The sequence below is a fragment of the Centrocercus urophasianus genome, unplaced genomic scaffold (genome assembly GCF_019232065.1).
Source record: "Centrocercus urophasianus isolate 14NV4802_14NV808 unplaced genomic scaffold, USGS_Curo_1.0 seq_11, whole genome shotgun sequence".
Lineage (NCBI taxonomy): Eukaryota > Metazoa > Chordata > Aves > Galliformes > Phasianidae > Centrocercus > Centrocercus urophasianus.
In genome coordinates, this window is record NW_024884253.1 from 81,056,460 (window position 1) to 81,079,316 (window position 22,857).

General features: G+C 41.1%; 1 protein-coding gene across 2 annotated transcripts; it reads right to left on the reverse strand.

Moving 5' to 3' along the window:
- Positions 1 to 675: 675 nt before the first annotated feature.
- TXNDC5 (thioredoxin domain containing 5) lies at positions 676 to 19,269 on the reverse strand. 2 transcript variants are annotated; one of them, XM_042836837.1, is made up of 10 exons: positions 19,061 to 19,269; positions 14,676 to 14,825; positions 13,548 to 13,653; positions 12,783 to 12,879; positions 10,850 to 10,965; positions 8,788 to 8,874; positions 6,991 to 7,131; positions 4,391 to 4,476; positions 1,410 to 1,539; positions 676 to 819 (listed from the first exon to the last, which is right to left on the reverse strand). In XM_042836837.1, exons 1-10 carry the CDS (start codon positions 19,267 to 19,269, stop codon positions 697 to 699), a joined length of 1,245 nt encoding a protein of 414 aa, XP_042692771.1. In that variant the 3' UTR covers positions 676 to 696. The 2 variants fall into 2 exon arrangements, with proteins under 2 accessions (XP_042692771.1, XP_042692779.1); XM_042836845.1 differs by having other exon boundaries at positions 4,391 to 4,473; positions 19,061 to 19,146.
- Positions 19,270 to 22,857: the final 3,588 nt, after the last annotated feature.

Genomic DNA, 22,857 nt, shown 5'->3' on the forward strand with positions numbered 1-22,857 from the left:
AAAGCAGTCTACAACAAAAAACATCCACCTGACACGTACACTATGGCATCAGTAATGTTCAGGCACATGTTACAGTACCATTGCTTTCATTATGGCTGACCTCCCATGCAGAGAGGATTAAGAGGAAACAGCTCATGGTGGCCTGGTATCTTCCAGATGTGTGTTTTCAGCCTCCTGTGACTTTTCATTTCTTAACCAGCAGCCATATTAAGACAAACAGGTTGGAAGTACCATTGTAGAGGCAGTAGTTATTTAACACAGCTGCAGCTTTTAGCTTTCTAGCAATAGTGTGCAGTTTGGAAGGATTACTTTTTATAACCAAATCTTACCTGAAGACAAAAATATTCTGCTGGTGCCCTTAATTTGGTTTTCTTAATGTATTTTAGTCTCAATGGAAACCATTTACACTTCACTGCGGGAATGCAGAAATGTAGCAATACTACTAATACTGAAAATACTCTCCGTTTGCATATAACTACTTGTCAGTTCTCCTTCACAAGTAAGGTAACTTGCCTTTAACACACACAGAGGGAAGATACCAATGTTCAGTACATTCCATTTCCTAAAAACAAACCAACAAACAAAAAAGCCCCAATTCCCACCCCACCCCCCAACATACTATTTGAAAATTAGCAATGCCTTAAATCCCTCAACTACCGTACAGAGACAGCCAGGGACAGAGCATTGAGACTTTTATTACAACTCATCCCTTGCCTGACGCAAAACAAAGCTATGCAGTGATTCCAGATCTCTCGTTCCGTTGTGTTCACTGACTTTCTTTCCACCTCGGAAAAGCAGAAGCGTAGGATATCCACGTACCTTCAAAGGACACACAAATGAAACTTGTTACTGATTTCCAGACTCACTGGTATTTATCTGACTCTGAAAAGCTACCAAACCACTCTAAATAAGCAAATTGATTTAATTAAAGATAAAAAAAACCAAACAACCACACAACAAAAAAGCACCAGAACTTTCACTGCCAACCTTCAATTTCTAAAAATTGTGAAGTGGGAAAATACATGGTACTCTAGGCTCTTCCATCAGCAACTTGAAGGCCAGCTTTACCTTCCATTGTGTGGCCACCAGATCCACATTTTCTAGGAAGAGAACATTTCAGTGGCTATACCACAAGACTGGTGGTTTCAGAAGGCTGCTGGCTCTCAAAGCAGGAATTCCTTCACCTTTTTCCAGTAGTGAGAATGACCAAGTCTGAGCAAACTATCAGTGAAAGAAGCCGTGCCGTCAGGTGCATTTCTGGGCTACATTTTTGTTTGTTTTTGCTAATGGAGAACACGGTTGTGCCATCACCAGGCACCCACAACACAGCAGCCAGCTGGGCTGCATGCTGGAGCTTCTAGCTTTGGTACACAATACTATCCAGTTCATCACAGCTCTTTCACACTTACAGAAAATCTGTTGCAGACGTTACGTTCTACAGTGCAGTCTACTTCTGCTATTTTGACATCAGTCAAACCTGGAAATTGCTCTTTGGCAAGGCTCTCCCAAGTCGGAGCCAAGTTCTTACAGTGACCACACCTAGAAACAAAGAAAGAGATTTGTTTAGCAGATACACCTTCCCATTTATCTCTGTCTAACTGGAATATCTGCAAGTTTAACAAGCTGCCTTTCCCATCCCCTAATGATTTAGGCCTCCAACTCCCTTGCACTGTTATGTCAGTCAAATGAGCTAAAGAAACAGAAGTGAACGATATCCTCTAAGCACAACACTGAGGTAGTCTTCACTCTCTTCTTCTGGAATGGTATTCTGGTTGTCAGCACTTCACAGAGGAAAACAAAACCAAATAAGAGAATTTTTAAATGAAAAACCACAGTCACATAGATACGAACGTGTTTTGAATAAGATATAGAATGTTTGCACTACTAATTAAGCTTTTCAAACAGTGAATGAATTAATAATAGGTCATCAGGTGGTATATGCCATTTATGGTTAGTTTAAATGGCCTGAGTTTAATTACCTAAATGAGATTGATTTCCCTACTGAATTTCCTCCAGTTCCTAATTGCCTCCTTGAGTAAAGTAGCAACTCCCGGTGCTGGAAATTCAATTTTAATAGACTCATTTCTCAGCACAGATTCTCTGTTTGAGATACACACTGGTAGCTGAATGCACTTTTCCACAGGGTACACACTGAAGGACTAGCGTCAGAAGAGAAAATGATGTTGTAAAATGGCAGGAATTATAACCAAGTGTTAATGTTGTTGATAGTTTGAACAGGGCTTGGCCAAGTTAATAACTTGAACTTCTTATTGCTTTCAAGAAGAACTTCCAAAGTGCTTCAGACTTTAAGTCTGTGCTCATTCTATTCTAACCAGCTGCACCTTAACTGGGTAATTAGAACAGCCCTTTAATTGCCCTGAAGCTAGATCAGGGCATTCACAAAAACAATGAAAGATATCTCTGCTAAAGTTCACTAAACAGAAGCCTACATATGTTTAAACCACCTTGTTAAGGTACAACACTATAAAAGCTTTTTTGACTATGCACAAAACCTAACAGAAACAGGACAGTTTTTATGCTTATTATGCAAGTTAGCAGGAATATTTATCCAAAACTAACTGAAGTACAGAACTAGCGAGCAATATAATAGTGTTTGCTGAGCCCAGTGAAAGTTAATTCACTTGGAAGAGAAAAAGGTGATTTATAGGCAGTGCACTGTAACTGTATACATAAGCATGACTTTGAGAGCTAAAACTGGATATCAGCTACATAAATGTAAGCAGTATTTTCCTAAATGGTGGCTTCCTGAACTTTACAGCCAGGGAGAGCATACTGATTAAGAACATGATTTTTTCCAGCAACACCCCATCAGATTATCACAACAAGTTGGCTAAATTGCCACGCTATTAGGAAAATGTAAATATAAATTCTCAGTTGTTTTTAGTTATCTGTGATTTTTCCATATGACTCTCAGATGGCCAACTCCCACATCTGCCAACAAGCTCTGGGTTTCAACTAGAATCTTTCTGCTTTGTGCAAAGGTGTCAACTGAATACTGAATTTAACAATGAGTTCTGCTGGTGGCATAGCAGAATGGGCACAGAATCAATCTCAGTCTCCCACAGTGCACAGAAAGGATAAAGTGAAGAGAGAGCAGTAAACAGAGCAAACGTGAAGGTGTGTGGAGTGGGGGCTGTTTCTTAACACAGTGGTGTCAGATACATTCCCAATCCAAAAGCAGATCTAGACATAAAACAGGCAGCAAATCACACTGCAGTAGAAGGAGTGACAACACTGGAAAAAACGGCATCATTTAGACTATACAGAAGTGCAAGTTTTCCTAGTACTTCTTTCTTACAATCAGAAACGGACTCACACCTACTGGCAAAGTTAAGAGGCAATATTTTGATACTCCTGAGTACATCTTGAAATAGGTTGCATTTACCTGTGTTGCTTTGCAATAGTTATGATCTACCGCCACAAATAAAAGATCTTTCTACATCCCTCGTGGGATGGCAGGTCTCATATCAGAGATGCATTATCTTTCACAGTGACATTCAATGTAATTTTCTTCTCTCCTCCCACACTAGGTTTCTTCTTCATCCAGGAAATGGATGAGAAAGACAGCAAACACATTTCGTGAAATTCCATCAGACATATATAGGATGAAGTCCAAAAACCAGAGAGACAAACTTGAATAATTGTTTTAGTCTCAGAAAGGGAAATATTCTGTGCTTTTCTACTACTAGGGTCTTATCCCAGCTTGAATGCTAGGCCATGCCAGAAATGGCAGAGGCCAGATAAGAAGGACATCATTACTTTTTTTCCCCAATGCTTTCAACTCAGCGTGCACCTACACCATCTGCATCAATCATTTCTACCACAGGCTGCTGTAAGAATATATTACACAGAGCGTTTAATAAAGTGTTAAAGTCATCACTTGTGCCAATTAGTTTTTTAATCAGATATTTGAAGAGTGACAGCCCATGATCCAAAGCTCTACAGTCTGTACCAATTTTCAGGTGCTCAAGTAATGCTTCCCAAAGAAGCTGGTTGTGGCACAGAGATCCCAATGCTGGCACGTTCTCCTTTCTCAACCAGCACTGCCGATAGCCTTCCTTCAGCTTATCCTAATCAAGGCATAGGAGCATGCTAAGCCTGTGAAGAAAGCTTTGCTCTCCTTGTTACCTGACATTAGCTGCAGGTTAACATGGTAAAGCCTCTCTATCAGCCTTTCCACAGAGAGGAATCCCAGGAAAGCTAGAAGAGACCCAATTTTTGGCTGCAACTCTTGCCAACACACTCATTTTTCAGTTAACTTGCGCTTTGGATCCAGGCAACAAATGCAATACTACAGAGGAACTCAAAGGCCTACAACAACTAACGCACAAATTAAAATAACTCTGAAAAGGAGATACAAACTACTTACCATGGAGCATAGAATTTAATAAAGGTGATTCCCCTAGCAATGGTTTCATCAAAGTCTTTTTCAGAGAGAGAAAGCACTGTAGCCTGCTAAAAAAGGAAAGTAAAATCATTGTTGTATGTTTAACACTGGCCAAATGAGCATTTAGCTACCTGAGAGGGAAACTCAAACTGGGAAAGACAGCATTACTGATGGTATGAACAAGATTAAAAGCAATATACTTCACATTTACCCCTTAGCTACTTTCCATCCTTAGAGAGATCCGTATCTGAAGAAATAAAACATGCCTGTTTTCAGGGGACTTTACTAACAGGCAAACTTATATCTGCTAAAAAAAAATCACCTTCCCTACAATACGCTCTCATGCAAGCATTTCAAGAACAATGATGAGAGCAGTTGGCATAAAACCTGTGATGGCTGATGGAGAGTTTGTTCCATGAGGAACTTATGGCATACTAGAGTTGTCTTGACAGCTGATCTCCCTCTGCTATATCCCTGTGCTGCAGACACAGAGAAAGCTGTTAGCAGAAACACGTATCTGGCTGCCAGGAGAACATCACCACACCACGCTCACACGGACGCCACGAAGAATTTTTCCTCCTGATAACATCAGAAGCAATGGCACAGGAGAGAAGGGAGGACTGCACACTGCTTAAAGGCAGCCTCACACATTGTATGAGAGCACAGAACCATAACTAACTGGATTTCTGTGTGACACCTTTACAGATGGGAGGGATTCAAAATAAATAAATGAGTGAATCTCGTGCCTATAAAGGTTTCAAATTCAAATGAAAGCAAAACAAACACAAGAGCGCAGCTGCCAGGATTATCAATTCTGCAGTGAAAGTTTTATGAAGAGAAGCCAAAAAGAGACTTGAAAGCAGACAGTGACAGCATCTGTGTTGGTCACTCTGCCTTAACACATCTGGATCATTTTTGAGTACTTTGGGTAAGTGTGGCTGCTCTGAAGCCTGACAGGTATAAAAGTTCAACTTTTGTGAAATGACTGACATGCAGTACGTCCATGTAAGATAAGAACTCACACAGGGTTGGAACACAACATTGGAACACAGATTTGGAGTCAGAACTCATGGCTTTTGCTGCCTGAGGTACCAGCTGTGGCTGCTAATCACAGTCAGTGCTTTCTGGCTACATGGGTTAGAATCCTGTAGACTCATGAGAAGAAAACCAGAACCAAGGTGTTTGAAGGTGAACAACCAAGAAGTTGTGGCAATACTGTGTTGAGATGTAAAGTTGCAAAGAAAAAAAGTTTAGTACTACACTGTATCTACTATTATTTAGGAAAAAAAAACAAACAAAAAACAAACCTGCCTCCCCACAGTCTTTTCCCTTTTGCATGTGCAGTGATGCAGTCAAGGTGTAAGTGGGAATTTGCATAATACATAGTTTATGTTATTTCTCTAACAATAGAGAGTGAAGACTAATTACTTCCTGCATTGTACTAACACCAGCTTGTTAATACCTTCCAAATATAAGGTCAATTTAAAAAGTTGAGAAAGATGAAAACTGCATCTCTTAATATCACAATCTGGAAGCCACCTTACGCAAGATGAGCAACCTAATTGGAAGAAGCCAAATAGGAAAGGTAATATTCTCTTGTGAGAAGCTGCATATAAGCTGTATTTGCATTAATAATATTAAATTATAATGCATATAATTATTATATATTATTAATATATTAATGATATATTAATAATATTAATATTAATAATATTAATATATTAATAATATAAACATTTTTAATTATGTAAGTATTTATATTATGTAAGTATAATGTACATCACAAAGGAGTGTAAATCACCATCCCTTACTTTCTGGGCAGAATTTTCCATATTTGATAAAACAGAACGCTTAAAAATTATCCCTAATTATTCTACCAGACCAATTTGATATTCAGCTGCAAGAAAAATGGCAGATGAAATGCAGAAGTGATGAAAAAAGACAGAGTTACATGACATGAAGCACAGCTATGCAAAGATGATGAAGTTATTCCTGACAGTCCTTGGCAATATTCATAAACCCTCCAGTTGCTACAAGCAGGATTAAAATAAGCCTCAAAACCCAAGGAGTTTTATTGCCACAGTGCACACTGCCCTGAGACATTTAGATCAATCTTCATCGCCTTTGCTTGTTTGCTGTTTCTGCAGAGAGTCTGTAAGAATGGAGATTTGGCTTTTTTTCAGTAGCTCAGCACTGTATGCCATCTCCTTGGGTTCAAGTGAGAATCTTGCAAGTGACATTCATCTCCCTAGCAACAAAGCATGCTGTCACACATACGGAGGTGCCAGCAGTTCAGCACACCAAAAGAAGACCAAACTTACGACACTGCCTAAATCACTTACTGCAACCATTAAAATAAAAGGAGGTAGTTGTTCATTACATTCTCTAACTCAGGTTAGTAAAAGTGTCAGTAAGATTTATGGCTGGATTCCCATCACTAATTGCTGAAAAGAAAATTAAGAAAATACTTGGCCCAGCTCACATCTAGAAACTGTGGGTCTAACAGAGAGAAAAACACATGGAAAACTTGGACAGGCTGCAGAAACTCTGTTAATACAGTAGCAGAGTGCAGGAGCACTTACCTCAGCCTGAGTGGGTTCTGCAGGTGGCTGTGGGGCTTCTGTGGGTTTACTTGCTGGTGGTTCTTTCCCAGAGCTCTGTAGTTGGGAATCCACATACTCCTTCAAGGAATCAAAGTCCCTCTTCCCTTTGTACTGGTCACCCTACAATTATTAAATAGCTTGTGTGAGTGTAGTTAATCTAACACAGGTGTAGGTCGCTCCAAAAGTAATGCCTCCTATTTATTCCCACGGAAGTCATAACAGCTACAAAGAGCACAATAGAACCATTTGATACAGCAAATTCCCAGTTTCAAAACAATGACTATTAGCTCTGCATTTTCACCAGCGATGAACAAGAGCCTGCATGCTGTGCTCAGAAAAATCTGCACCAGCAGTGGTGACCCACTGGCACTGCTGCCACTGCTGAAATGCCCTACCCACCAGCTCACTGTGCTACCTTCTCGTTCATATCCATTATAGCAGGACAGGGTCAATCCACATTCATTCCCCACAGGGCTTCTGCTACCTCAATCTAACCAGTAAGGGTGTTGTGATGCCAGTCAGTTATGACAGAATGGGTGACGGCATTATGGACAATGCTGGATGGCTGAACCAGCAACCCTCCTCTTCCCCCATGTTACTGAACAGTACAATAGTGGCTAGAAGGACTTCCAGGAATCTCTGTGTTACATTATTGGAAAGTTGCTGTTTTTGTGGGGCTTTTTTTTTTACATTTAAATATATCGTATCAGCCCACAAACAAACATGTGATTATGATGGCAGAAAGTCACCAGGGAATACCAACACTGCCAGTGGAGAAAGGCCAGTTTAACGTCAAGAGAAATACATTGTTCAGACAAACGGCTGAGATTCATATTAACCAAATACAATAGCAGTGATCTGAGTTCTTTCTCTGCACCCTTTATTCACTGCAACTTAAACTTCAATAATTACGAAAAAAAAAAAGTCTGGCTTTTGAGAAAAAACACAGCTAACTTTTCAACGCTGAGCCATTACAGTTCTGGCAAGTTATCCTGCCCTTTGTAGCCATGTTAAAAATAAAAATAAAGCAGTTGGAAAATCATGCTGGAGCAACAGCAGAACATTTCCTGTTCTTCAAACTAAATCCATGAACAGACCAAATTCTTGCTAACTGAAAATGCTTCTAACCTTGGATGTGCCATTTTGTCCAATTCGAGCTCTCTTTCAGTTACACATGATAAGCAACACTACAACTCACAGTATGTCTGCTACTGTTCACGTATGCAGCATTAAAATATGCAGTATATAAATATTTTACTTTCCCCAGACTTCAGAACATGGTATCTCTGAATTTCTACAGGGAAACATCAGCTGGGTGCACAAGCCCCTCACTCACAGAGTCTGCATGAAGATTTCTATAAAGGAAAATGTCCATTCTCAGACATCACTCATCAGATTGGCATCACTTACAGATAAGAGCCCTTTAATACAGATTATGAAAATTGAATATATTTTTATTACTTCTATTTCATCTAGTGTTCTGCAGGAGGTAGAGTCTTAAGATAAACAGAGAATTCCTCTCACATTAGCAAACTTCAAGATAGTGTTTTCTTTCAGATTTATGAACACCGCTCAGTCATTTGCAGAGAACACTGAGCAAAATGTTCTAACTTTTACCTGTGGATCAAGTGTATCTCTTCTAGTACTGGTTTGAACCTGCAACATCTTTTGTGTCACAAGTGGTCTCTCATATACAACCACTTGACCTTTTTTCCCAGGATCCAAGCGTAGTCCATGTATTATTCAGGAAAAAACAGTCTGAGCTTGCAGACTCACCTTTTCACCATTCCTAAACCAGAGGAGTGTAGGATAGCCACGAACTTGATTTTCAGAGCAGACCTCATAATGCTGGGTACAGTCGACCTACGATTTGGGAAAAAAAAAAAAAAAATTATAAACCATTCAGTGTGTAAAATAAACACACAATAAGCATTAGAGCCTCCCTTGTATTCAAAAATCCCAGAAAAATACATGAACAGAGAATACATAGCTTGGCAAAAGCCAGTGCCGAGTATTTTCTTGACAACAGTTATTTCAGCCTTCCAAATAGTGTTCTGGTTGTGTCACTGGGAGGCTGTGTGTATTTTTGCTTTTATTTCAAGAGGGACAACAGAGGGAGGGAGGAAGTAGAAGAAACAGCAGCAAAGAACAATGGGAACGTAAGTATTCTAGTTAAATACTTGGAATATTAACGTGCAAAGGCTTTAAAACAATGGATAAACCAATATATCTTCACCTGAAAGTAAGACTACTCTTTGAAATCAGAAGACATGTCAACAGCTAGGAAGTTAACTTCACTCCAAAGGAAATTCCAAGTGCGTAGCACTGTTCAATTCTAATTTGTCGTAAACCAATCTATAAAGTAACCTGCTCATAATCTTTCCCAAAGCAAAGCAAACAGATAACTTAGGCACTTAAGTCTTTGCTCTACACTTGGATTTTGAATTTTACACTAGAAATACTTTGACCCAGATCCCTGAAGATCAGTTCTAAACATTAAACACAACCATGCCAGCAGATAACATTGCTGCTAAGACACTATTTCCCCAGATTACACAAAGGTCATGGTTGAACCTTCTTAGAAACAGCTGTATTTCCTGTTTAATTACAGACCTACTATCTTAGCCAACACATTTCAAATAGTTTCATAATGTATACAGTTAACCAAAACTGACTAAACATCGAGACAAATCTCAGTGGCTTTATTAGAGAGCAAATATCAGCAACAGGGACAAATGTGAACACAACAGACAGTTGAACACAGCTTCTGAAAATTTTTGGTTTGTGTTCCTCTGGATAACAGACTGGTAACTTCAAGAAGATAGTGAAGCTAAGCAATGATTTCATCAGGCACTCCACATTCTCAAAAGTTAATCAGCATTTACAAATTTGGTGCAATGGGTATCAAAGCAACATTAGTTTCTGATACTTTATTCTCAGAGGGGAGTGTATTTTATATCAACCTGGTCTCAACAGTAGATACATGTCTTCTCTAGAGTTTAACCATGCTGATCTGCTCTCTGCATCTGTGGCATATCTGAATTAGCAATTATCAAAGCATTTCATAGGGGAAAAAAAAAGTCAAGTTCATCACCTCTAGTAACAGCTGAAAATACTATGAGAGCAGAGACATAGATTGCTGGTTTCTTGTCTCTCTGCAGGACAGACAGCACTGCTAAGTGTCATGGAAGCTTTCAGACCAGTGAACCTATCTGAAAGCTTAAGGATATGAAAATTGAGCCCTGTCAGCTTTCCACTAGTGACAAATACAGGGAGGTTCACATCATTAGCGACCTGAACTTAGGTATGGGTCAGCAAATAAAGCCAGTAACTAGAATTGCCAGACCACCTGCATACCTCTGCACAGAAGTCACTCCATGTACAAATATCAAGCTCCCATGGTAAATACACCACAGAATCTGGTTATCATCCCTAAGAGAAACAGTAAAGCAGGACAAGGTATCAGTTTTTAGGGTGGGAGACCCCCTGAAAACTTTAGAAAGCTCAATGGGAATAAAAAGGAAAAATTTGAAAAGTATTTAGGCTTATTCCCAAATCTCTCTGAAACACAGGGAGGAGTATGCAATGTTTCCAACAAGTTCTTGTTTAAAATGAGGGAGTCCTGTTAATTGTAACTAAACAACCATCTCTTCCAACATAAAGTAGAATACTGAATGTGTGAGAAGAAAATAACCATCATAAAATTAAAACAGGAACTATGAATATGAAGAGATTTAACAGCTATTATTTGCAAATCACAGAATGAACAGCACGGCAGTTGATTGAAACATCTGTATGCAAAAACACCTGCAAATTAAGAAAAGAGTACGTCACCTACCTTGCCAATCTTTACAGTTTCTGAATGTTCAAAGGCCAGAGCCAGCTGTTCCCAAGTTGGGGCCAAAGCCTTGCAGTGACCACACCAAGGGGCAAAGAATTTGATGAAGTGATTACCTTTGAAGTCAAAGAAAAAGATTTAACTCTTTTGGAATTAATTTGGCTGCCATTAAAGGCTAGGCATTAATCTCTGTCTGCAAATTTATCATGGTATTTCCTGGGTTAAAGATAGGAAACACTGTGAATAAAAAGCCAGGGCAGAATATTTCAGCAATTAGGTTTTCAAAACTGTATGCAGTCCCTCAGTGTTGCCAATTTCCCTGAAGATCCAAGCAGCTTTACAGACTCAAGCCAACAAATGAAGTATTAGAACTACTACTAAACCTAACAGTTTTCTAGAATATCTAATTCTGCTATGTCAATCCCTTGCCCTATTACACAGTAGAAAGAACCAAGGCATGTGTGTTTGTAACAGCATAAAGCAAAGTATAAATTAGACTTCAACGTACAAATTTCTAGGCAAACACCACTGCTCTGTGTCCAAGAGCTGCCTAAATAATTTTCTCCATCTTACAATTCTCTCTGTTTCTATCTTGCAAAAACTGCTGCTTTTGTAGAATTTCATGGCATTTTACAGAGAGGAGAGTCTCTCTGCTGCCTCACACTAATATATTGTTTAAAATTATTATCCTAATTGCAGATTACCAGAATATGTGATATCCTTTCTTTAGAATTACTATTAATTCAAGTTGCTGCCTGCTTTTGCACACATCAAAGCAATGCTCTCTTAATACAAAATAAAAATGAATTTAATTAAACCAAAAACAAAACAAAACAAACAAACAAAAAAAAACAATTTGAAGGAAAAAAACAGTGATTGTGGGAAAACTTTAACAGAATTACAATCCTTTGAGAACTACTGTGGGGGCTAGAATTTCTAGAATTTCTGGTTCAGGGGGTTGTTCACAGAAGAACGTCAGGCAAGAGATACCACAAAAATCACTAGGAAATGTAAACTGCAAAAGTACTTTAGTCTTAACTTGCCTACTGTGTACCAGGAATACCTTCAAAAATGATTGACTAGCTCTGCTTTGACCAAGTAAAGACAATACTGAAATTTCTCATGAATTAATTAAGAACACACAGTCAAAAGCAGCTATTCTGTATCATTTACTCTGTGATACTCTCTTCTGATTGAAAGAAAATAAATGTATCTTCTAGCCCCAGAGCACAGAAAAGGTAGACAGAAACTGTTGTTAAGAACCAAAGTCAACCTTCCAAGCAGAACTCCTAAGCCTTCAGCTAAATTTAAGCACTGTTGAAGTCAAGAGAGGACAACAGCTTTACAGATGATCATAAAGCTGCTCGACTATCAGGTATCACCGTGAGAATACCTCCTCCAATCGTATATGAAAGCCAATGGATACATATTAAAACATTCATGCATGCCCTAAACTTAACAACTGACAGAATCTTCTCAAACTGTTTAATGGTTAGTGTTTCCCTGATGGCTGAATGAAGAATCTACTGTAATTTCCACGTGATTCTCTGATAAGGCACACGTACAGGGAAATTTGCTGCAGAAAATCCTTCTTTACATTTTATATGATTCTAATTAATTAATTGGTTTCTTCAGTAAGCTTTAATGTCTGTTTCATTCATGTTATCGCATGGGCACAAGCAGTTAATTTAATCTGGCCTTAACTCTACTGTCTTCTGGTTGGAGTGCTGCTCTTATGCTTTCTACTGGCGTGCAAAGTGTATGTAAATAAACTACAGCATTTTTACCCAGCATGTAGGTTCATCCTCTTTACTGAGGCATTACTGGAAAATTAACTGGGAAGGAGGCACGTTAAGAACTAATATTTCTGCTTCCCACTTCCCACTAGGCAGGTCTCTGTAAACAAGTCTCTCGTGCTTATGAAAGAGGTTACCTTCTGCTATGTGCGTCTTGAAATTGTCTGCTGAGAGTTCATACATTCCCTGCTTAGGTTCGGGGGCTTTTGGTGGTTCCACAGTAGATTCTGAATCCTATTCAAGAGGGAAGTACATTTCAGGAATTAGTTAAGCATTTAATGTAAACTTATTAAAAAGATCACTGTTTGTGCATAATCATTTTCTAATTGTGCTCAGCATGTAGTTACATCTTGATTAGCAACAGCAATTAAAAATTCAGTTTTAGGCAGGGCTTGTCTAATATATGTAAGTGCTAACTCGACAGTTCTCCTAGAGATGGTATCAGTTTAACTTATTTAACCAATTAGTTTAATCCCTTCCTGTAGACTACAACATTATCCGCTAATAATCAAGCTAAAGACAGCATCCCACATTGTTAAGAGAAAATTATGCAATTTATCCTGTATTATAGACAAGTCATTTTTCTCACTCCAGAGATATTATAGCCTGAAGGTGCTAAATGAATTGACATAAAGAATTCAATCTTCAAATATCAAAATGCTAAACATTAAAAACTGCACTACGTACTTCCTGTAGTTTTAAATACAGGCACAAAATGTAGCTCATAGGATATCAGATTTTATTATTATTCTAACTTATGTGGAAGCTGCTCCACATCGTTTTCTCACTTGACTTTTATTCTCAGGAGCAGATTTTCTGCCAGAGAGTGAAACCTAACCTATAGATAGAACAGCAAGTCTGCAGAAGGAAATATTTCCTTTTCCTATTCCCTTTCCACTTACAGATGGTTCCCCATTTAGTTTTTCCAACATCCAGTTTTCCAGCGCCTGTAAGTCTCTAGGGCCTTGGTATTTCAGAGGTTCTTGTCCTGGTTTAAGCAGCTTTAAACTAAAGGATTAAAATGCAGAAAAGAGTGAGGTAAAAATTTACACGTGTGAAACATTCCAAGGAAGTTGAGACGCTTTATTAATTCACAGCAATTCAGCTCTCTTGATTATTCCCAATAATTCATTTCAACACCACACACCTCCCTCAACTTGAAGGGTAACTTCTAGAACTTAGGACTCTTTTTCATTCCCATATCAATTTTTACAGGGGATTTAAAAAACAACCAGTTTTTCATTCTTCTTTAATATTTTTCTTTCTCTTCTCATTTCACAAGTTGTAAAGAAATGAACATATGAAAGTGCTGAAAAGCAACACAATGCAAGTAATATTACGTATCCCAAGGTGATAATAGATAACCACTCAATTCTTCCTTACTCAGAGTCTCTGCCATTCTTTCCATTTTTGTAAGGAACGGTGCCACAACATAAACTATACAAACATACAAAGGCAACCAGCGTTTGCTTCTGGGGATACTAAAATAAAGTTGCAAACTTCATTGTTTCTTGGTATTTCTAGCGGAACTCAGCCACAGATTGCCCTTAAGGACAATTCCTATTTCAATGAGGACTTTGCTATTTATAACTCTCAGCTTCTAATCAGTGGCACTCATCTGCGTCAAAGCAAATGTAGCCACGGGTGGATGTCATGTTCAGCCTGCTGCTGAGGTGAGCAGTAGCACCAGGCAAAGAGAGCCCAGGGAAGGAAACTGAAAAGCATGGGCTGTGGAAGGTGCTTGAGAACAGGGTACTATGAGAGAGAGGAGGATAATTCTGGACTTTATTTGAACAGTTCATCTCCAAGACATAACACAGTTTCTTCGGAAGAAAGAAAAGCAAGAGTAGCACATATCACATCATACTTGGCAAGACAGTAAAAAGGATTAAATGGAATATAAGAGATTCACGGGGCTACAGAGAAAACTACCAAAACACAGAGCTAAGAAATTAGTTTCAACAAGTTGGCAGAAGATCATGGAAAACTCAAACAGAATGACACAGGACCAGATCTCCTTCTATACTTACGTAGGGTATCCTCGGACGCCAAATTCAGAGCACAGAGGAGTGTCTGTAGTACAATCCACTTTAACAACATAGACCTGTGGGTTTTCCATGTTGTTGTATTTATCTCCCAGATCATTCCAAGTTGGCTGGAGACGCTGGCAATGTCCACACCTGCAACAGAATGAACAAAATATTTCCTTACAGCTGTTCTCTTTAGAAGGGAATGAATCCTCGGAAAAGCCATACACAAAATAATCAGAGATGCTGATACATTTAAAAATAGCTAAGTTGGACATCTTCCATACTCAAACGCTGCTACAGTAAGTAACAGTGAATAGTACCATGTATCGTGTGACAACACTGCAAATGCCTTGTAAAAACCATCAAGAGAAGGCCTACTGAGCACCTTCTGAACCTAGAGATGCTATTAAGAAAAGCAGTCTGCATTTCCCAGCTGCCTAGAATTAAAATCACACGAGGCTGACCAGCTTTCTATACTCTCCAACATTTGAAAGTACCGTGTCTTTTAAGCAGCAGGAAAGAAGTCTTTCCAGGAGGATTTCCATTTTCTCTGCTGCCTTTGCCAATCCTTCAGTGCATCTAGAAATACACAATTGGATTAACCAGAAAACTTTTCAACTAGTATGAAAGTTGTTTTTGCCCTTGACATGACCTAGAAGGTCTACTTTTTACCAATTAAAACAGCATTAGGATGTCAGGGGAAATTGTTTCTTACTCCCTTCAGATCTTCCATTTAAAACAACTTCACTCATACAATTGGCTTTGAGCCCACTTGGAAAATGTGCACAGATTCACACCTTTCCAGCTTCTCTGGTTCATTGAGACAAAAAGCATCACCATCTTTCAATCTTGGTAAGATTCTGTTGCAGTTGGTCATACTGGGGACATATATTCCCACCATGTAGAGGAATATATCCTCATTCTGAATTATAATGGTGAAGGAATACAATGTGTATTACTAAACTTAAATAATTCTTAAATATTTAACTTCAGACTGAAAACTGTCAACTCTCCATGGATGGAGCTCCAAGAGGATGACTTGGGATTCTCAGTGAATACTGACTGGTTGGTGCTCAATAACTGGGAATGGAAGTCTGTGAAAGGAAATCTCAAGTAATTCACACTTTTTTTTTTTTTTTTTTAAATATTTTTTAAGTACACAACAGAACTACCTTATTCCTATTTAACACCGTGATCTTTGCTCTATACAGTTCACCATTCCCTTCCTTCTTCAGATTATATGAGCTGAAATTGAAAATAAAGCAAGAAAAAGGCTCATATCTGAATCAGAAACAAACTAGTTAGTCATTCTCTGTTTTCATAAAAATTCAGTTTATATTTAAAGAAGTAAAACGCAAGACTGTCCCCAAAATACTTTCTTCTAGAATGCCTAAGATATAACTGGAGACTATATAAAACCTGAGAATTCAAAACCAAAGACAGCAAGCCTGCATAACATTATGCATCTTTCTTAGTCCCATGCACACACACAGTTATCATCCCCATTTTATATCAGAGGGACTGGAAGAGAAGAGCAGCCAGCAGGGATGGTAGAGAGCTATCAACAAGCAGCTCTGCCTTTCCTTCCCTACATAATCTGTGTTTATAAAGATAAATCAATATGCAAAAGAAATGCTATTGAAAAGATTCAGATTGCTGAGAACAAAACAAAACAAAAATCCTTCTTCTCGTACACTACTAACATCAGGACATAAGGAGAGAGCTTTTTTTTTTGTAAGAGTCTGCAGCTAAGTTGATCATCTGAACTCTAACCAATCAGTGCTTCTCCCCTGGAAGACCTGACAGTGGACTTCCTAAGCTAGGATTGGCTAGTGAGGAACAAATACATTTTTGGATGTCACCAGCACATCCACAGTTCTGCACTTAGCTAAGGTAACTCCACAGCAAGACATGACGCAAATCATCACCTAACTTAAAAACACCCACATATCCTAGGTTAAGTAGGCACAAGCATCTTAGGACCAGCCCCCTCTGGACAAAAGAGTCCAGCCAAGATCAATTCCAGTCAAGAGATGTATTGAAATACAACCACAACAAACTCTGGCAATCCAGCATGCTAATGCTTCAGTTCAGTTGACTTCCAGAATATGCTAAAAGATCACAGTGGTCAAAATAAGGCAATAAAACTACTCATCCGAGAGTCCTTCCAACTAAGGAATCAGGGAAACTTCCCTTTTCTGTAGGCACACAACTGGTTAGGCCAAAATCTTCAGCTATTTAGTATAATTGAGAGTCAAACCTGTTCAAGCATAGATACCAAGGAATACAAGCTGATGATCAAAAATCTGATGGCAAATGACCTGGTGTGCTTTTCATTTTATTTATTTGTATTGGCCCACAGTACTCAAAACAAATGTGAGACCTTATTGGTGCTGCTGCTATAAGAATAGGAAGAGGGAGGCGCATGGCAATGTTTGTTTGAAGAATTATGCAGAAGAGGTTGGTCCTGTTTATCTCAACTCATTGTCAGCCTTCATTATCTAACATTACCAGCATCTCTAACAATCCAAAAAAAAATTCAACTGAAGTTGTAGAATTTGCTAGGCTTCTCCTTCACTAACTAAATGGATCAGTGTCAAAATGCCTGCATCAGTGAGAAGCACAAGGAGATTAGCACATTGGAACCAACTAGCAGTATGGCTGTCGGTTCTAATAGAAGAGTCTACAGCCTATTCTGGGGCCGTTAGACTGCCATCTGACATTACCAATGATAAAACTACTAGTGTATATACGCATCTCCCTCCAGCATCTGTTCCCCTCGCTTCCCCTTGAACATAAAACCTGGACCTGTTGCTGCCTGTCAGGAGCCAGAAGTCCAGACCAAGGACCTGGAGTTGAGACCCAGGAATTTGGATTAGGCACGTTAAGCACGAGAGTAATGTTCAGAGAAGCTGGAGCAAATGTGGGAAAGGACACAGCTTCCTCAGACGCATGCTGGGCAGAAATCTGCAACCCTCCCAAGGGCACAGAGTGGTCCAAGTTTGCAAGGCCAGAGCTCTCTCTGATGCACAATGAGGATGTGAAACATATGCTGGACTCTGCAATGGCCTTTTTGGCACAGGGTCTCCTACAACTGTGATCCTAGACGAAAGCCCATATGGCTTCAGAGATGCCTGTGAAACAGTCAGTTGAAGTTTGAACGCAAACATTACCTCCTGAGCACTCCTGTTCTGCATAAGAATTTCTTACTTTCAAAGATCCTTCACCAGCAAGTTGGGCTTCCTCCGTTTTGTAACTTTCAGTGAGCAAAGGAAAATTTCAAGCTCTTTCAAGCTTTTACTTAACTTCTCTATGTCATAAACAAGTTGATGGCAGTAACAAAAAAAAAAAAAAAAAAATTCATTTCTTAAAGGAAATACTTCTCTAGCTTTGATTTCAAAGAGTATCATGACATACGTGCGCCTCAGTGGCACCAGGTACCAAAAGTTTGCAGTAGGCACATTTCGGTCCAAAGCTAAGACATCATTCCATTATCTCAACCTAAGAAAACTTGGGGAGGAAAAGAAGCAACCCTGACAACAAAACTTGTAATAACACTACTGGGTAAGTCAGAGATGGATAAAAAAAAAAAAGGAGAGAAGGAGAGAGTGAAGCAGAAAAGGAGAACAAGAGCAACCACTGCAGAGGCCCAGAGATGAGAACTACTGTCCCACTGACTGCTGTAATGCCCATCCAAGTCCTGTTCTTAGGCTCTGACTATTCTCGTGTCCAACGTGCCAGTCTAGAACGAGAACCTAGTGAATATCTTGCAGATATGGTAGCTCCCCAGCTCTGCCACTATAACCTGCAGCCTGAGGGACTTCCATTTATACTGTTTGGAAGCTTTCATTTATATTACTTTCGCAGCAAACTTATCCTCACATCTGCAGCAGTAAAGAGGACTAAACTTCAAGAAAGTATCTACAAGGCCGGGGACGCTGGGGCATGGAAGTCAGCAAAGCCTCCGTTTCGTTAGTACAACGAAAGCCCTCGGTCTGCGTGCAAAGCTGCTGCAGGCTCCCTGCACGGGCTCCCCGTCCCACCGCCGTGACAGGGCTGCTCCGCGCCATCCCCATCCAGCCCAGCCCACCCCAGCTGCCTCCCCTCGGCGGAGGGTCCCATTTTAGGGCCGGAGGTCCCGGTCCGGGCGCGGCGATTCGCACCAGGCTTCACCCCGTCCCCGGCCCGGCCCTCCGCTGCCGCCATTCACCACGTGTGCCGCCCCTCGCCCGGCGGAAGGCGCACGGAGCGACCCCAAGGCCTCCCCGGCCCGGCCGCCTCCCGGCGCCACGTCAACGGGGGAAGAGGCGGGCTGGGAGACGCCGCGCAGGGCCAGGCCAGGCCGAGCCGAGCCGTGCCGGCCCTCCCGGCGCTCCGATACCCACCAAGGGGCGAAGAACATGACGAAGTGCGGGGCGGCGGCGGCGCCGTGCCGCAGCATCTCGGCGCTGTAGAGGTGCCGCGCGTGCGGGTCCGCCTCCGGCTCCGCGCCCGGCTCCGGCTCGGCCCGCACCGACCCTCCGCAAAGCACGGGGCCGAGCGCGGCCCAGGCGAGCAGGCGGCACCAGGCCGGGCCGGAGCGCAGCGAAGCCATGGCAGCGACGAGGCAGCGAGCGGCGAAAAGCCCCGGGCGGCCTCCGCCGCCTCCCTCCCTGCCCGCCCGCCGCCGGCCCCGCCCTCTGTGCCGCCCCCCCCGCAACCCTTCGCTCCGGCACCGGGCTGCGTGGGGAAGTGGAGTGGGTGAAAAGTGACGCGTTTGTGAGAGCCGTCGCTAAGAGCTCACAGTAATCGCAGAGAGGGCAAAAAAAAAAACCCACCTAATTTTATTTCCAGCTTTCAAACTAGCCTTGAAAGGTACGGCCTCTTCCAAAAATCTTTATAAGTGAAGCGATTGCAAAATACTGGTACTGTATTTACCACCAAGCTTGCAAAAAAAGCCAGCTGGAATAGTCCAGTGCATTAACCTGTACCACATTAAGTACCAATCTACTAACTTTCTCTTCAAACGAGTTTATCTTCCCTTATTTCTATACTAACCAGCTTCAGTGACTGAATAATCATTAATTCAAAAAGAAAAAGGAGAAATGTAGATTATCCCCCCTCTTTAGCATATGAAAAAGTACCAACAAAACCCCGTAGGCAAAAATAGCAATACAGAGAGGGTGAGAATGAGTAATTCTAAGTCTTTGAAGAGCCGTGTCCCGATACCAACAGGTGAGCTCTCCAACCACAGACAGCACCTTCTCAAGTTACTTTTCATGCGAGGTTATTTTCGTTGTTTCACTCTGTACATCTAGCACATTCAAAAATAGGCTATTTCATTAAATTAAGCATTTCTATGACCTTAATTAAATAATAGGTTAGTGAAAAGCCATTTTAAAATCATTTTTAATAAATTCGTAAATTCCCTGCAGTGCAGTAAGATATAGATCATGTAAAAATGACAGAAATAAATACAGTATTACTTTCAGATGTAGTAGAAATAGAAGTACGGTTCATAATTCCCAGGGTGAGCAGGAGAGCCGAGGCAGGTCACAGCTGAGCCCTCTTTAATCAGCAAGAAGTGCTGCTAGGTCAGAACTGCCAATAAGAATGAATCTGCCTTTGCAATTACCTCATTCCTCTCCGTAAAATGCTAATAAAATTGATATTGATAATGTAAATCAGTGTTTCCAGCTTGCTGATTTAGAACTTGATTAAAATCAAATTGCTCCAGCCCTCTGCTCCCTCTGCTTCTGGAGCTGATGAACTTTATTTTCAGCTCTTGCCATCCTCCCATTAACTGCATTAGTACACAGCAGAGCTGGGGGAGAATAGCAGCCGCAGCTTTGTAGTTCTTCATAGGACCCCCACAGAGGTCTCACCCATCCCAAACCGTAATCACATCCCATCACGCAAGGCAAAGGTGTGCCAGATAAGCATGAATAAGACTTCAGCCAGTCAACAACATCCATTTCCTTCTCCCTTTCTGCCATCTCCATGCTGCATCACCTCTGAAGGCAACACACAGTACCACCTCACCTCTAGCTTCTCCAGCCCCCGCCTCCTGTGCTCCAGGCATTCCCCAAGGATGATCCATTACAGCTGCAAGTCACTGACACCCGGGAGCTGTTGTTCTTCGCAGACATGATCCCATCATGGGACAGCTGAGCTGGCAGGACCTGGGAGAAGGGTCCTGAAGACAGAATGACAGAACCACAGAATGGCCTGCGTTGGAAGGGACCCCAAGGATCATGAGTCTACAACCCCCCTGCTGCAAGCTGGGCCAACCTCCCCATTTAATACTAGACCAGACAAAGAGTTGCCAAGAGCTGTTACCTCTTCTTAGGGAGAGATTAGCAGCAACAGGTTATGATTGCTGCAATTGCTTCTTGCTGATCAGCAGTTAGCAGTGTCTAATCTTTGGATACAAACAGTTATTGCTGGCTCTGACTTTCATAGCCTCCTATAAGCCCTGCACATGCACCCCAGTCCCAATCTCCTAACCTCTTCTCACACCTGGAAACACAACTCATAGAATATCCTGAGTTAGAAGGAGTCCCCCAGCATCACTGAATCCATCTTCTGGCTCCACACTGGACCACCTAAAATCAAAACCGTGTCTGACACCATTGTCCAAATACTTCCTGAACTCCAGCAGCCTGTTCCATGCCCACTGCCCTCTGGTGAAAAACCATTTCCTAACCCCCAGCTGCCCCTGCCCTGATGCAGCTCCATGCCGTTCCCTTGGGCCCTGTCGCTGGCTCTGTCGCACACAGCAGAGCTCAACGCTGCCCCTCCGCTCCCTGCGAGGAGCTACAGCCGCCATCAGGGCTGCAGCTCCCCTCAGCTCTGCTCTGGGGAACTCACCCTGGGATCTTTGTAGGCTGCAGGGTCTGCAGAGGAGCAGTCCTTATACAGCTCACTCTTGCCTGCTGCTTTGCCCTGCAGAGTTAGCACACTACCAACAAGTTATTTATCCACATGTGGAGGTTGGCCAGGAGCTGTACTTGGTGGTCAACATGTAGTCAGAGAGAATGTACATGGCATAGGAGTGGAACCTGGGCCTGGCAAGAGGTCAGCAAGAGCTCAGAGGTGACAGCAATTAGTCCTTGTAACACCATCCTATGAGCCTGTTTGTAAACTTTCTTAGCTCGATTTTAAGATGACTGAGAGATTTTTGCCTACGCTACTCTGAAAGTTAATTCCTTGCCTAGGATTATGAACATTTTTCAAAGGCAGCCTTTACTTATTGTTGACTTGTACCAGATCATTCCTATGCCACCATTGGCCATTAGACAAAATACTCTTTGCCTCTTACTGATAGTGTCTGGAGGTAGAGACGGCATCCTTTCTCAGCTTTCTTTCTGCTAGGCTAAACAAGCCAACATCTCCCACGCATTCACAAATGCTGTCCCAGAGATCTTCCACACAAACCAGACCAGCAAATAAAAAATAAGCCATCCTTTCTTCCATTCACACAGCTGAGCAGCGAATGCTTTGTAATACCTGTACATCTTAGTCTCCTTATCCCTGATGTTAAAAGTATCCCTAAAATGTGATTAGTATCTTATCTAAGAGTTTGTCTATGTTGTAGATGTTTTGCCTTCCATTCACGTCACAGACAACTAGTTCCATGTTATCATCGTCACTTAAAAAGATGATGTTATGTATGCATCCACTTTGCGTATGTTTTTCATTTGTTTTGGTTTGGTATGTTTTATTTTAATGTATTTTCTTGCTGGCAATCTAAGCAACCTACAGCAAGTGACTGGCTTGCTTCCAGAAATAGGTGCTCTGCAAACCAAAGTTTGATTCACTCATATGTGTGCCACACTTTTTCCTCTTCTATGTTACTCAATATAGATTTTTTACCACCTAATATAGAGTTCTCCCCTTATTTGCAGGTGGGAGAAAATGACCCCTTAGAAGCAGTACTGTTGATCTATTTTCTTACCCTTCTCCTTCCTCACATCATTTTTCTTCAGTTTCAAGGACTTTGATACTACCAGGCTTGTTTTGTTAAGATCTTCCTGTTTCTGCAGTGTTTTACAATAGGAACTGAAGTTGTGTGAGCAGGGAATACTCATGATGAGAAATACTGAGGGAAAACAAGAATCTGCCTGAGAGCCACAGGAAAGAAACACCAGAGGTGTCACCCGGTCCAGTTAATGAGTCATTTGAGCAGGAAAAGCTGAGCCTC

Coding starts and splice junctions, on each gene's coding strand:
- TXNDC5 (XM_042836837.1), bottom strand. CDS start 19,269: ATGGCTTCGCTGCGCTCCGGCCCGGCCTGGTGCCGCCTGCTCGCCTGG. Junction 10,966..12,782: donor CAAGACGCACATAGCAGAAG/GTAACCTCTTTC, acceptor TTGACTTCAAAG/GTAATCACTTCATCAAATTC. Junction 7,132..8,787: donor GGTTTAGGAATGGTGAAAAG/GTGAGTCTGCAA, acceptor TAATAATTGTAG/GGTGACCAGTACAAAGGGAA.